The 16,108-nt window shown below is 42.1% G+C and overlaps 1 protein-coding gene and 1 long non-coding RNA gene across 3 annotated transcripts in view; one reads left to right on the top strand and one right to left on the bottom strand.

Annotated features, from left to right (window-relative positions):
* Positions 1–16,108, bottom strand: part of TGFB2 (transforming growth factor beta 2) — a 562,825-nt gene that overhangs the window by 12,664 nt on the left and 534,053 nt on the right. For both annotated transcript variants that reach the window (XM_069608582.1, XM_069608583.1), the window contains 2 exons: positions 6,942–7,119; positions 1,597–1,750 (listed from right to left, as the gene is read on the bottom strand). In XM_069608582.1, the coding sequence (XP_069464683.1) occupies positions 1,597–1,750; positions 6,942–7,119 (332 nt within the window). The remainder of the gene's footprint in view (positions 1–1,596; positions 1,751–6,941; positions 7,120–16,108) is intronic.
* LOC138468152 (uncharacterized) overlaps positions 1–16,108 on the top strand; it is a 155,286-nt gene that overhangs the window by 138,364 nt on the left and 814 nt on the right. The gene's annotated exons all lie outside the window — the stretch shown is intronic.

Here is a 16,108-nt window from a genome sequence, read left to right as displayed (position 1 = left end):
ACCATTTGCGTTATATTTGACTTTGAAATGTCAGGCGCCATTTGTATATGTGATGCCTTAAGTGTGTGATGACTTTCAAGAATTAATACTGAGGCAAATATTAAAGGGATTGCCGCATGACTCATTGATAAAAGTAAAATGGAAATGTAAGTTGAAAGAACAAATATAATGATCATCACCAAAGTAATAACAACAAAGAATTGCAAGGAAAACAAAAAAACAGGAACCAGGCCTTGTCCTGCTATGCTCCCTGCCTCTGGAATAATTAATTATCTGGGCACATAAGATCGGCACCTTCCGTCCTACGCTTCAGAAAGGACCTGCTTTTCAAAGAGCATCTCGCCAATCGCTGATCACTCAACCCTGATTCTTAGCTTTGGCAACAACTCCACCACTTTCCCTATCCCACCTCCTCTGCAGCACCAGCACCTTGTAAGCAGTTTGGTGCATCCCCTATACATAGCCCTCTGTGGCTTCCCAGATAGTTTTTACACTCTATAAATCACATACATATATAAATACATACAATCAAAGAACCAACATATTTGAGGAAATATACTATCTCTATAGTGCCATGTAATCAGAATCTGCTGCATTGATAAACACTGCTATTAGGGGAACAGGGCTGGTAATGGCATTCCAGTCCGAGCCATGTGGACCCAACCATGGTGTTGTGTAGCGCTGTTAGCGCCCTGGGAGCTCCTTCCGGGTGCTAATATATTTTATGTTTTTTTTGCACAGGACATGCATTCCTTGCATATTGTGCATACCCAATCTCCTGTGGGAAAAAAAGCATAGAGGTTGCCGCAATAGAAAAGGGAGTAAGTACTGTTTCTATCCATGTCAGGAGGCTTGAAACCGAGATAACGCGGGAAAGTAAAGAGCAGGTAAGTGCGGTCAGGGGTTGCATGATTCCATGATTGTTTGTGGGGTAGAATAAGTAAAAAAATGTGACGAACACCTGGGGGAGGTGCTTTGTGGGCCAGGAGACATGGGTGGTTACTGTCGGATTGCACCCAGGTTCCCTAACAACTGATTGGTCGGCATCTCTCCCCCTGGTGATAATAATGAGGGGAACGTTCATGAGGAGGTAAGTAGTGGTGATGTAAGGTGTATTGTATAAATAAAAGATTAGCTTGCTTAGTTCCTTATTAATAAAGTAATGAACATGAGTTTTCACCATCATGAGTACTGATTATAATGACATGAACATAAGTAGTATTGATAGATTTTACAAAATGGCAATATTAGTAAAGGATTTTTACTCTGTCGGTAGGTTGAGTTATTTATCTTCGCATAGGATGATTATGTTTGATTGTGAATTAACTGATTTGTATGTGTGTGCGTTTTTACATCAAAATAAATTAAATGAACAAGATGTAATCCCTACGTTGACAACATGAAAACGTTATCATTTTCATAACATTGACTAAAAGATTGGAGAAGGATCATGGGAGTTGCAGATCAAAAAGCTCTGATAGGACGCATAATGCTTAAACATAATTAGATGGCAACTGCATAAAGACAGAAAATCTAATCTAGACTTCTATTCTGAAAGATGTGCTTAAATTGCATCTAACCAGATAATTATCTTACCCGACTGTGCTGCGTGTCCGAGCTCCATAAATATGGGCATGCGCCGGCGCAGAAGTTTGCATTATATCCCTTAGGTTCATGTATCCATTTCCATCCAAGGTGTTTCTTAAAGTCAATGTACAGTTGTCGAAGACAACAATTATCTTGCACATTTCTGTGAAACAAAAAGGCAAAATGTTATGTCATTCCATTTTTCTTTAGCTATTTTTGTGCATATTACTTGTGTTCATATTTAGACTGACCACAGCAATGGTGATCTGCTTATGAAATTTGCCAGTCACCACGTAGGCTCATTTCACGTTCAACTATTCTTACCAAATCTAGCACTTCTAAGAAGCCACATTTTTTAGAAATTGTCAAATCTCCCAACAACCTGTCTAGTATCATCGTCTTAAAATCAAAATCAATCCTCTCGCCAAGCACCTCCTCACATATTGTACACATTTCCAGCCAAAAATAATGCACTCTTATGCAATTCCATATCATATATTCCAAAGTACCGACCTGGTGGACACAGCTCCAAGATTCATCAGAATCAGCAAGACCTCTTTTGTACAAGCGTTCAGGACTCCAATAGACCCTGTTTAAGATTTGTATTTGCCTAGATCTGTCACCCAGATTAATCGAACAAAGATTGACATTTTTGCACATTCTCTGCCAGAGTTCAGTAGAAATATCACCACCAAGTCTCTTACTCCATTCTTCCCGTAAATTGTCATTCTCTATATGTCTTGCAGCAACTAATTTATAAACCTTGCTGGCCAGCCCTCCTTCTCGTTTTTTGCAGTTAATAGTACATGCTTGAGATAACCCATGGGTCATCATCACACATTAAAAATATCATAAGATAATATCACTGTGCCCTCTAAGCGTCAATTTGTGTTATATGATTTACGTTTTCATATGTAAACAATTGAAAGTGTGCTGCATTGTTAAACAATGGATACATTCTCTTATTTAATCAATTTAACAGGTAGTTATGTTGCCAAATTGCGGTTTCATCTACCAGAATTAATAGACAGCTGATGAGGAATCATATGTGTTTGATTAAGAGGAACATATTCCACTGTTTTGTCTATATAATGGTAGTGCCATAATGAATATATTTGATCTGCATCAGAAACGTTACCATTGTGAGAAATGTGATGGGGCCTTTGACATGCAGATTGGTTTAGGATGTTTCCATTGCTTAGACAGTGTGGAGACAGGAATGAGTTACCTAATGAGGTTAGCGTCTTCTGCGGCTCCCCTATTAGGTCCAATGTGGGTTTAGTGAGTGTGTTAAAGACATCAACAGAAAGATTATATAGGCTGCGTAGATAGGGGAGAGTTTATAGACGAAGGGAGCCCTGTTCATTTATTTTTTTTGTTGAAACAGTGCAGCTTTGCAAATAGAGTTGGGGCAAGTGCTGAGGGGTAAAGTGTTCTTAGGAGGAGAGAGGTTGGGGTGCCCTGCATGGATCATCTCCAGGATGGGAAGGGGTTCAACGGTAAGGAGAGATGGTAGAGTTTTGGTACAAGAGCTGGTTATTAGTTACATGTGAGTGTTTATTAAAATGATTGTTTGAGTTCCTTCCAGTATTGACATAAAAGTGGGTGTCACTCATACATTGAGCGCGTTGTTGATCGGAAATCTGTAGACCTGGTTAATTAGGCTTATTAGTGGGATTTACCATACCTCAGATTGGTGTTTATATAATGGCCAAATCCAGCTGTGAATGGTGTGGTCTCATCTGGAGAGGATATCTAATCAGTACCGTATAAATTATGCAGCAGGAGTTAAAGACGACACAAGCTGCTTCCAGAGCCTGTGAAGGGCACCCGTGGGAGGGATGCTCTCCGTTGGATAGGCAGCCCATAACAGTGCTGTTAATAGTGGTATACGCTGATTTGAGAAGACCTGTGAGTAGAGTGTCACCACCCTCAAGATGTGAGTGGTCAAAGGCTTCAATGGTACACTGACATATGTGTTTGCTGAGGAATGGCAACGTTTGCTACAGTTGAGGGATATGGAGTGATGCATTTGTTTTTCTGAAGTGCATTCGAATACTATGAACTCGGACGTCATTGGGTTTAGTTGTATGTAAGCACTCAACATTAATTTGTGGATGCCATAACTAGAACATGAAAGCAGGAGGCAGACGCGCGGCTGCTGGAATGAATTTCGGGGCAGTGCTTCAGTGGAAGGACTGGGGAAGTGTCTGTTGCTTTCTGGATGCTGGTGTTATTTCACTCTGTCTTTGTAAATCGAGCTGGAGGTCCTTAAATCCAGGGATGTGGAGCCAGTGCAAGCACTCCAGGTTCTGGGCCACGTGGTCATTGTGTTGCATGCATTATATTGTTCTGCTGTCAGCGGTCCAGTTGTTAGTGGCTGGCGTGTGGATTTTGGTCAGTACTGCCGGAAGGTAATTGTTGAAGTGAATCTTGGACAGATCAGTGGATCGGTGCACCTAGGGTATTCACTGGCCCGTTTGGAATTGCTAATAAGCCCAGCTGCATCGATGAGCGCATCGTCCCTCCATTGCTTGGAGGAGATCCCGTGCGCATGAAGCAATCCCTGGCAGTTCTCTTCTCTCAAGAAGCATATTATGTAGATCACCTGGTTAAAATGTGCTCTACTCTTGATAGCTCCCAGAGAGAAACTTTGGGTCAAAAGTCAGAAGCCGGAGGTGCTGTTCTGAATGGAGTATGCTTTGAACCATGAGCCCTTGCCTTGTGTGTCTGAAGGGTTTGCACTGGCTGAATTATCCCTTGCGGAGGTCTCAGAGTCCTTGCTTTTCCAGGCAAAGGCTTGGGGATGGGGGGGACTTTTGCTGCATACTGTGTGAGCAGCAGCTAACCTACAATACAACATGGATTTCGTTTTCTGGCAATTTCTATGTGAAAAATGAACTGAGCGATTCAGCTGGCTGCTAAAATTACTGCTTTCGCTTGTGCAAAATATTCATGAATGATGAAAAAATGTGCTCGAGACCCCATTTTTAGCTAAATTGGTGCGCTCCTTCATAACCCCCATCCAATTTTCACCTGTCGAATCCTGCTTCAGCAATACATTCTAAGTTTGAAAGAAAACACTATGCTGGATGTCGAGGGCCACGATCTCCCATCATCCTGTTGGAAGTGCTGAGCAGCGTCCCTTTTCTCTTTCTCTTCCCCAACACCTACATCAAATGGACGAGCGCGTTCTGCGAAGGTGTTGTGGAACGGTTGGCGGATCAAAGGGCTCCCGGTCATGCATTGTGGCCCATGACTTACTGCACCTGGCTGCCTGAACAGAGGCTTGTCAACAGCATTTTCCAGACGCTGCGCACTGGAATGCTTTAAGCTAACCATGAGGGTGGGATTTCTCTCTCGTGACTGGGGAACATGGAGGAGGGGTTGTCAGGGAGGAGGCCGCCTCAGCCGCTTGTGACGCAATACTAACGTTCAAGAAAGTGAATGGGACCGGTGTATTTGCCACCTGGCTCCTTACTGTGGGGGAAGGGTGGAAGGGTGAATCAGGCGTTTGGGAAAAACTGTTGCGGAATAGGATAAACTCTGAAAACTATGCACTCTACTATTGTACCATAACGTTACCACCTACTCCAAATGACAGAATGACCATCTCTATGACTTGCAGAGTATATCCCTGCAGGCTTACCGTCTGCTATATTGGCGCTATTTCTAGAGCCAACACCTTTTGAATGGAGGAAAGTTACACCCGTCAGTTCTGCGGTATATGATAGTGGAACACACACGGTGCTAGTTTAAAACATGCAAACAAAAGTCTACCACTTCCGCATTTGGCTCAAAAGGTGCACTCTTGAGCGATCAACATTAGGTGGATGACTGATCAAACTGCTCAGCATCTGATCCTTTTAGCGGAGTGATTTGTCAAGAGTTAAAGCGCCATTTTAGTGGGAAACGCCTCGTTTGACGCCACCTGGCTCTGACTGGCCTATCGGGCAACAGGGCAATGCCCGAACCATAAACACAAAATGCTGGACTGGTCCACTTTTTTTGGGTCAAAGTTGCCCACTTTTTTGCCTCATGTGGGCCAGTTGGATAAGTTACTTCACCATGCAGCTAGTACTTTGACCAGTGTTACTGCGTAAATGTTCTTCAAAATGCACAATTTGCATCACATTTTATCAAAAACTTCCCCCGTGGGTACTACTCAGTCTGACACAAAAGGAATGAATTGCCATTTGAAATTGTTGACCACATTTTTATTGGTGCCTGAGACAGTTTTATTATAATGATAATGTATTTCTTATATAGAGCGACACACCTATTGGTCTCAGTGTGCTCAAATAACAGAAGACCTTAACATCCCATAGAGTGGTACTCATTTAATCAACCTCGGAAGGATGAAAGGCTGAGTTGACACCGCCAGGATTTGAACCAGCCACAGCAAGCAGCACTGGATATCAGGGGCGAGCGCTTCGGTCACTGTGCTATCTGAACAGCCTTTATGCCCCACTCTAACCCTGGACGTCACTATGAATTTGACCATCTCTTTAGCATTCTAGCCTAATGAAGTAGATTGTCATAATAGACCTTGCTCTCCTTTCAAAATTCACCTATGGCAGTTCGGGCCTACGTGATGTAGAAAGATGCGTGCAGTGCTGCAGTGAACCCCTTTCTGATGAGTCTTGAAAATATAAACCTCCATATCCTGCACCACCTTTAAACGAAGACTTTGAGTTGTGCCACCTGAGAGGTCATCCTAAACATGCTGATGAGTTTGCATATTCCTTGGCCGCCACTGGAGCCCCTGCCTCCACTCCGTGTGTCCAGATTGGGATTTTTACAAAATTCAATTGCAACTTTGTCTTCCGTGTTTTAGTTCGGGCATGAGAAACAGGAGGCAGGCTACTCTTGCCACCGGCCTTTTTGTTTTGTTTTTTCCCAAACAGATGACGTCCATGTTTTTACCATGGAAACCATTTACTTCTAAAGGTTTAAGCGCTGGCGTGCTTCGAATTCCAGAAACATGGAAGGGCTTCCAACTATGTAGGCTTGGAGTTGTATGACTTCCTCTCCTATAAATTGCATGTAGCACTGGTGGAAAGCTTCATGACACTTGCCTTGCGGTCCCTATTCAGATCCAGCTGCACTGCGTGCCTTTGCTTTCTCTTTGCCACTCATATGTTTAATTGCACATACCTGAATTGTTCATAACAGATATATCTTGGACATAGATAGTACTGGGAATGTCATTTTCAATCAGATCAGCTTTAATTGTTATTCTAAAAATCCATTACTGGGAACGAGATTTGATAACATTTCTTTGGGCTGTTTGTCAGACACTTGATCCAAGGTTGCCAACATTTAACCACTGCGCTGTTAGCATGCAGGCTTACCGGAAGCAGTAGGCGGCGTCTAGCGCCCGCTTCTTGCGCTTGCTGGGCTGCTGCGAGTCCAGTCTGTAGGAGGGCAGCAGCATTAGCAGAAGGTGCGGGGTCCTGCCACTGTGCCTTTTCCTGTTGGACTTAAGTGCTTTCAGGTCCCCACTGGTATACATAGTGTAGTCATCGATACCTTGGAAAAAAATAGACTGGTTAGAAAAACATTGTGTTGCTTCACCAAGTTAGAGAAAAAGATATACGGTAAACCATATGTGTGATCAGTGGTACTCACAAACAGGCCAGGCTACTGGATGATATAGTGCCATTTCAAAACGTACTACAATACACTTGGCATGAAAGGAAAGCCGGTCCTTGTGGTGAAACTACATGGCAGACCCACAGCTGTTAACAATTCTACACAATTATAATTGATCAAATGTTGGGTTATTAGAAAACCTTATTATATGGCAGCAGCATAAACAAGGATTGACATCGAATATTCCTAACTCCTATGACACATCTTGTAACAATTACCATATGTGATTGTGGTGTACGTTTGAATAAAGGTCTAATTAGCTTTTATTACCAACAATAAAACATTCCCAGATATAATACTATACAGCACTGAAGGATGTTTAGTCCTAAATGTTTAACGCAAACCTGTGATACAAAAAGCACCGACAAATAACAACAATAGAAATTGATTTGTATACTCAGTGTTATTTCTCTGTCCTGTTTTGGGCCCTGCAGAGACTGTCTGAGTGACCCCACGTTTAGTTTTGGCTGATAGGTGACGCTTAAATGGCACCTCTACACCAAAACTATCGCATTGGAGTAGAGATGGGAGGGAGATGGAATGTGAGGAAGGAGGCACAGCTTGTGGGTGTTGTTTGATTATTTACCCACCCATTGACTGCCTATGGTCATGATAATACCTTTGACCTTTCACACCTACTACTAGCCCCACCCTGTCCAAATTAGAGCCTCCAGGGACTTCTCTGAGCTACCTCTATTAATCAGTAAAATCAAACATTGTACCGTATAGGGCTTTCCATGTTTTTTCTAAGCAGTCTACTGGGAGTTAATGGTTAAATAGCAGTTATACATGCGCTCCTGGTTTGATAAAAAATGTCTTCTCCATGTGTGCCTCAGCGACTTCATTTAAAAGAAGTATTTGTGTACTCACATCTGTGCCTTACATTGAAGTACTGCTGAAAACAAGCATTGAAAAAGCCAACCGTTTTAGCTTTTGTATAAGCATTAGATAGGCACAGCCATCGTATGTGCAGCTGCACACATCTTTTTTCAGCTGCTCCTATCTTATGACCAGGTCAATACACTTATGTCTATCCATTGCTTAAAGAAAAGCTACAACTGTATTCTTTGCTAATGCTTGTTTAAAGTTCAAATTGTTGAAGGCATCAGTGGCTCCACAGAGGCATAATCCAGGCATAAATTAGGTATCAAAATCGGCACCCCTCTTGTTTGGCATAACATTTTTTTATCAGTCATAGTTTGTTCTTGCCAAATAGTGTTTATACAAAATGTGGGAGGCATTTATTGATAACAAGTGATGTTGTTTATTTTGTGAAGAATTCCCAAGAAGGAAATTGACGCAAAGGATCCTTACAGCACCTGACCCTAGCTACATGGCACAGACTCTACAAAGGATTACACAAAATCTCTTTTCTATGTCAAGACCGGAGGCGTGCATTATGCTTAAACTCTTTAATGCTACTCTTCACTGCAGATTTTTCCAATCTTCACTTTTTTGTTTTACACTCTTCTTTTTTTTCAACAGTAAAACAACCAACTAAACAAAACTTCCACTACACAGGACTACACATCTCCAGAAGTCCACAGTGCGCTGTAGTTTTTTGTCAATTTGTTTCGTAACCAATCATGTTCCAGCACATTCCTCATGTCATATCCTGTCTGTGCCTCCTCCTCTTTTTATGTTGCTCTTCCAAACAGATAAGTCACCCTGTCTTTGCTCTATGATATATATGTCTTTATATGAGTAATTGTTTAGGTTGTATGCTTGATAATTGCTCTTCATTAGTTACGAGAATTACTGTGTGGGATCTCACTGTTATAGTGGGCGCGAGTCACGCGACACGAAATTGCACCCTAATTACCCAGCACGATCTTGTAACCTAATTGGGGGTGTTTGGTTCAAGATGTGATTACGGGTGGCAGCCGCCGACCCGCAGTGTTTGTTTTATCATAACAGTATTGCAGTTGACGGCCACTGGCCCGAACAGAGACTTTCAGTTTGTTGCCAACATTATTATGGGCAGCAGTAGCTGTGCGCTGTATTAACAGTGTTCTAATAGAAAAGGCAGGCTTTGGGGAGCGCACCGGGACTGCAAGTCATCCTGCACGCGCTGGATGACTAGGGCGCTCCCTGAGACTTAGCCACACTCTGCCGCAGTGAGCGCACAGTCCTTTCTGGCTCTGAGGAGTCCGTTAGAGGAAAGGACCTTGTGTTCCAGGCGCTGGTGCATAGTGCATGCTGTGTAGGATACGGCAAGCTCGTCCCTCATGCAAGGTGCGATTTTGGAATGAGATTCAGGCGGGAAGAACATTGGTGTGTACGTATTCGTAACAGGTGCTGTCAACATGGATATTTGCTCAGCACAAATGTGAGGATAGCTCTCTCCAGTATAAGCAGCATGCAGCATTCAGGCACTGAAGGCACAAATAACATGATCACAGAAAGGCTGTATTTACTACATTGCGTAGCATTTATAGTGCAATGTAATCAGAAAGCACTTCACCAGACTATAGTGAAGAGGAGCAGGGACCTGTCACTAAGTTATAAGAAAGTCTTAGGTGACTCATTGGTGGTAGCTGTGTCACAGGGAGTGCAGCCCATCCAAGAGCGCCTGCAGGCATTAGAATATCTCCTGTCTGCGACGGGCATGTGGTGAAATGAATACTGCTCTGCGGTAGTACAGTGATGAGTTGATGCGAAATCACCTACCCAGACTTACACTTCTACTAAACCAGCAGTGCTCCCAAACATAAAGGTGAAAGAGGCAGAGCCTGAAAGGTATACCTCCTTCGCCTTGTGTGGTCGCTCAGGCCAAGGGCAGGCTATATATTTAGGAGGGGTGTGAGCTGATAAGAGTAGCAACCCAAACAGCAGTAGTGCAAGGACTCCAAAATAAAAGATTGTCCAATCAAGGTTTTATACAAATGTAGAGTTTTAATAAAACAATAAAAATGCACATCATTAACTAAAAACATAAGCAAAAACAAACACATGTAAAGAAAGGCAGACGTTGTAGAATATCATGCTGGGTAGATGAGCAGAAAGAAGTGTTCAGGCTCTCACTTGTCACAATGTCAGTGTTAAAGAAAATATCTTGTAAGAAATAGGAGCAAAAGGGGGAGCTGAAAAGTCACTATGGTCCCACAAAATGCACTAGGTGGACAAGGCCTCTTCATGGTACCTTATCTCTTTATTTGGGACTTAACAGCATTGAGCCAGGTTTTTCACCATCAAACTAGGTGCGAGGATGTGGCGCAGGTCCCAACGATAAAGTGCTGTTTGGCAGTGGCGTCAGCTTGCAGGTCGAAGATGATGGGATTGGGAGGCAGGGCAGATTCAAAGGCACTGCAACACCTGGTGGGCTCCAGGGGCAGAGAAGCATATACTTACATTTGGGTCTGAACTGACTCATCTGGCTCAACATAGCATCAGGGCTGTGCAGTGCATTGGCTGGGAGCTTGAAGAAGCTAGTGAACAGGCAGAGGTGTCAAATTGAGAATGCTAGAAGGCTCGGCGGGTCTCAGATGCAGAGATGGCAGAGCTTCAACATTACGAGAACTCAGAAATTAGGGGTTCCATGTGTTAATATACCCACAAAAATATTGCCATATTTTTGCTGCGATATTAAGGCATGGAACCTGCGGGGGGCACCCCCACAACCCCTGTATTATTTTAAAGAGAGCGGGGGACACCCCCACAACCTCCACTCTCAAAAAAACCAAATATTATCCCCAATAAAAATATCGCCTATGGCCGTTCCTGACGACCATATATACAGCCATATTTTTGTTGGGGATAATAGTACGTGATATCAAATTAGGAGGCAGTCGAGCATGGAGATCAAAGATGACTCTGGCAAGTCCCTTGCAGCAGCTTGGAAAGCAAATAAGGTGTCCAAGCCAATGTCGAGGCAGTTCAGAGATACAGGAAGACCCAGGGGCACCTTCCTCGGTTACATGGTTGCTGGGAGTCCCAATCTAGGGGCCCAGGACACGGTGAGTCCTTCTGTCTAGAGAGCTTGGCTAGCACCTACATTGATTTCTTCACTTTTGGTCACAGGGTCCTGGTTCCTGTTCAACCGCAGTCAGAAATCAGTCACCCACATTGTTCCCAGGTGATGGTTAGTGGATAGAGCTGTTCTCTGAATTGTATGCCTTTTGTCTTCACCTCCCTGGCACAGGACTGAACAAAGGACTACACTCCAAGCAAAGGTCCAACAGTGTATTCTTCTTGTACTACCTAGGGCCCACAAAGAAATCCATTACTCAGGGGGGTTCCCATCTTGTTTTATAGGCAGAATGCCACAAAGAATTGGTCAGAAGAAAGCTTGCTGTAAGGGGCCCTCTCCCCATTGTTGTAACAAATGTCCCTTACCTAGTGACATCACACCAGAGTGCCTTGCTTGCAAAAAATTGAGGGCACAGGAAAGGGAAGATAGACCCAACAGAAAGCAAGATGGTGGGCTTCCTCTCCTGGCCTACCTTTCTTCTCAGGCTACTCTAACACCACCCCCTAACCATGCATGCTGGCGCCAAAGGAATTCCAGTGATCAGCACACTACTGTGAGGCAGACTTTGTCATATCAGTGTTGCCTCTGAAGAAGTTGCCATGCCCTGGGAAAGGTGTTTTCCCCCCTTTTGGATATTAAAAGGTGGCAGTACACTGGCTGTTGTCCCAAAAGACAGATCTGGAGACATTCAGCTTAGACACCAATACAGATCAGTTTAAGCCATGCTCACAGATTTGACACTGGTGGGATTTCAAATTGATGTGCCTTTAACACTGTGTGCTATTATAAGCCACACTGCCACAACCAAGCATAGCTTACATTTAGAGATTGACCTGCCACCAGTCTGATTAAGGCAGACAATCATTATAATTTAGAGCAGATGTGCAAAAGTTACATTTCTACCCCTGCCTGCAGTGACTCTGTGGCCCAGCAGCTGTCATGGATGCAAAGATGGCATTTGAACATCCTCTGTGTAGAGTGGGTACAGCCAGGCTCCAATGTGCCTCAATTTTGAAAGGGGTTTTCACACCAACACCAGATAGCATTCGGTTTCACACCCTCTACAGGACATTCAGGGTGGAAAACATACCGGTCAAGGAGGATGCACATTCACAGCACTAGGGGTGCACTTATAGCACTAGGGGGCGCTCACAGATATACTTGTAATTAGCCTATTCTGTCTCAGGGTTTTCACCTGCAGTCAGGGGGCTGTGGTGTAAATCCCAGCTAGCATCCCAATGTATTCATTCCATTCAGTCATTCCTGCTCTTGGAAACGCTCCCAAATTGCTATCAAGAATGTTGTAAGAGTAATTTGATCAAAACCCATGTGCTCCAATTAATTCCAGTAGAAACCTGTTTTGATGTCAATTGGTCGTTTCACTAGCATATACTACTCACAGCAGTAATCCGTATCTGAATCCTGACCCTGCTGTAATCAGTCTCTCCCCTTTCTGGTGTTTGAATTGAAGGTAGGGTGTACAGGTGTGACTACCACCTGACTATTTCCAAATGGGTTCCACTGGATCCAGTTGCTAACATATGCATTCCTGTACATCCTCTGTATCACTATGAAGACAATGTCACTGTTAAGTTTCTTCTCTGCGTGTGCTACTGCCCCCAGTTTATACATCTGCAGAGGGCCTCCTGCAAGCTCCATTCTTTTCCTCTCTTCTTGTCCCTTTCTCCCTCCATCCCCGTTAAATACATATATGCAAGCTGTTAGCTGTGTAATACTCAACGATATTGTAAACAAGCACACATTTAAAACAATAATATAAAAATCGTGAAACAAACACACACATTTCAGTTGGCAGCACGTGGACGTTAAGATTTCTCTTTTCCATTTTATTACTAAGATACAATTTATTGATTTATGAAAAAGAAGACTTCCAAGATGATTTAAAAATTGTTTTTTTTCATGTGGACTAGTAAAGATGCTATAACAGGCACTTGTGTGATTCCCTGTGTAAACAGGGGGGGCGACCTATCCTCAAAATGTCAGTATGCGCAATTATTTTATGCACAAACATGTATACCTTTGCACTATGCCAATGGGACAAGACCATCTTAGTCTCATTGATATGCAACCTAAAAATACACACTCTAAACTGTAATGTTAGACCAACTTTTATTATTTAGCTGTTAGTACATACTATAGATATTCGTGAATTTACTGAGGCACACCATGTTCTGTGCCACCATGTTCTTGTGTGATTCCCAACTTACTCAAGGATTCCCTTCACGATTACACATTGAATGTATTTATCTATTAAGAAGGATTATATATTACATATTTGGAGCATATGCAACTGCATGTGACGTATGATGGCATTAACTGAATAGCTGGGGTTTTATGTTACCATATGGTGACTAAGGCAGGCGTATCAGGACATTATTGGGTGTGCGACATATGAACGTAAAACTATATTGGCTATTGCAATGTATGGTCTATATTTCATAATATTATTTTGGTAACATGTTTTATCAGCCTTGGCGTTGGACCGCGGAAATTCATATTCTGGAATCGGTTATATGTTATTTTGCTGAAAGGAGGATTTTTGATGGAATTTTTGTCAGAAAAGAAATCGAAAAAACTCCTGTCGGCCAAAAGCGATACCCTCGAATCTACCCTGACCTTTTCAGGTTGGAATATTCAAAACCTAGGCATTTGTTGGTTTCTCTATTCCCTGACTTGTAGGCAGGCAAAGGTATATTGAGATGGATGTCTTTTGGTGGTTGGTAGGGGTGGGTTGTTTCTCTGTTTATATTTAGGACTGCTGTCAGTTCTTTAAAACTAGCTTTTGCTTCGGGTTTAGTTGAGAAATAAGCACCCTGACAATGCACACAAGTAGAGGTTTGTTTTTTAGAAAAATAACTTGTCATATAGCTAAAGAAATAAAAGTGATGGTGCTATTGCATTGGTGCATTACTCACCATAGAGCCAGTAGAAAAGCTCAAAGTTTTTAACTATAATGACATCTATCTAGCTATAATGAGATATTCATTATTCTAAGGATTCTTATTACTGAAGAATGAGACTAATTTAATATTACCACCAAAGCAATAATGCCACCCCTCAACCTATGTTAAGAAAGTGGCTGTTATAATCAAAATATTTAGTTTTATTTAAAATAATAAACCAGGACATTTAAGGTGGTCCTCTAACATATAAAAATGTACCACAATCTTTAAATGCATACTGGCAGCTTGTCTACGGACATTAAAACACAACCCGTGTACTAATATCACACTTATGTTTGCGTTCAAACTCACAAGAACATCCATACACAGAAAAAAAAATAAGAATAACTATACTAAACAATAAGCACATACTTACACTTTGCGGTCTAGATACAAATTGGCATTGATTTTCATAAAAGATGATTTACACATCCTATAGTATGGAATTATAATCCTCTACTTGAAATCCATCGCCACTTTAAAATCAAAAGTTGAAACAGTTCTCAGAATAATGTTGGACACAAAACAGTGCTCTTATTGTTTCCAGAAACTATTCACAAGTATTGACATTAGAGAAACATGTTTCTCCTAAATAGCTCACTCATTAACAGATCCATTGGAATCTAAAATGTTGGACTTTACCTAGGACAAATATATTGGTTCCTACTTTAGGCATGGATGCAATTGGATATCTGTTGTGATGTAGAATTTGTTGCTAATAAGGTTGGGTTCATGAATTCTCTTTCTTTTTAGGAAGTGGGGGAGAGCAGAACTTAGCTCTCTTGCCATGTTCAAGAAACCAGGTTCACCCTCACAACCCCCCAGTTCCATGTGTTCATTAAGGAATAGATTTCATTCACTTCCTTGCCACCAATCAAAAGACTTGTCATTCTATATTTCAATATGAGATGTCTAAGTTCACCAGAGATCTAAAATAGCAGGAGAAATTCCATGTATGGTGAATCTACCTAGGGTTTCATTGATAGTCACCATGCATTATATTCCCATCTCCAGTGATATAGCTTTTCAACAGGGTGCCCTGTAATACTTTTAATTGCTATCTAAGATTTATATTCTTGGGATATCTGTCTAAATCATCTGGGATCATTGTACTCAATTTAGACTGTCCACCTGAAACCATAATTACTCTCAGGTAATATGGGTCTGTCCTGGGAAAAGGGCTCTGCAGTCAGCACTATCTGGAAAAGACCATCGTAAGGATGTTTCTCATCAGCTACTTTCATTTGGAATCCCAATTTCCCTTTTTCCTGTCAGACAAGCTCTCTTGCTTTCCTCCTTTCCCAGAACTCTCTCTCCTTCCTATGTGTTTAAGCTTAAAAGCCTAGCAAACTTACCTCATGCAGCAACATTTGACACAGCAAGTTTGTATTTGACAGTTTATTTATTTATTTATTTGCATTTCTAAAGCGCTCACACAGCCCGCGGGCATCGAGGCACTGTTACAGGAATTGTTCTTTTAAAAAAAATGCTGTTGCGTAATTGGTTTTTGTTGTTGTCTTAGTTGCATATTTATAGCGCGCTTAAATACCCAGAGGTTTCTAAGCACGGACCTGGGGATCGAACCTGTGTTTCTTTGTGTCGTCTTGTTTCCCAGGCGAACATGTTGCCACTGAGCTATCCTATCAGTTCACTTAATTCACTTACACCCAATCTGTACCTCCTACTGGCTTTGATTGGGCTGATGTATTTCAATGTGTCATAAAGGGATTTGTTAGCTGTGAGCTAGCCCTCCCCACAGAAATTAAATTCAAAATGTAACTATATTATTAATTTTCGTTTCAGTTCTCCAACATGAACAGGTGCAACTGATAAGAGTTATATATTCAGAGTTGCCAGAATATTCTCAATCCAGAGACCTAATTTGTTCACTGCATGCATAATGGAGCTATAGAATAGCCAAATGTATTAGTAA

This window comes from Ambystoma mexicanum, chromosome 4q (genome assembly GCF_040938575.1).
Source record: "Ambystoma mexicanum isolate Mex_15411 chromosome 4q, UKY_AmexF1_1, whole genome shotgun sequence".
Lineage (NCBI taxonomy): Eukaryota > Metazoa > Chordata > Amphibia > Caudata > Ambystomatidae > Ambystoma > Ambystoma mexicanum.
The sequence above is the reverse complement of the archived record's forward strand: the minus strand, read 5'-3'. Positions and strand labels throughout refer to the sequence as shown.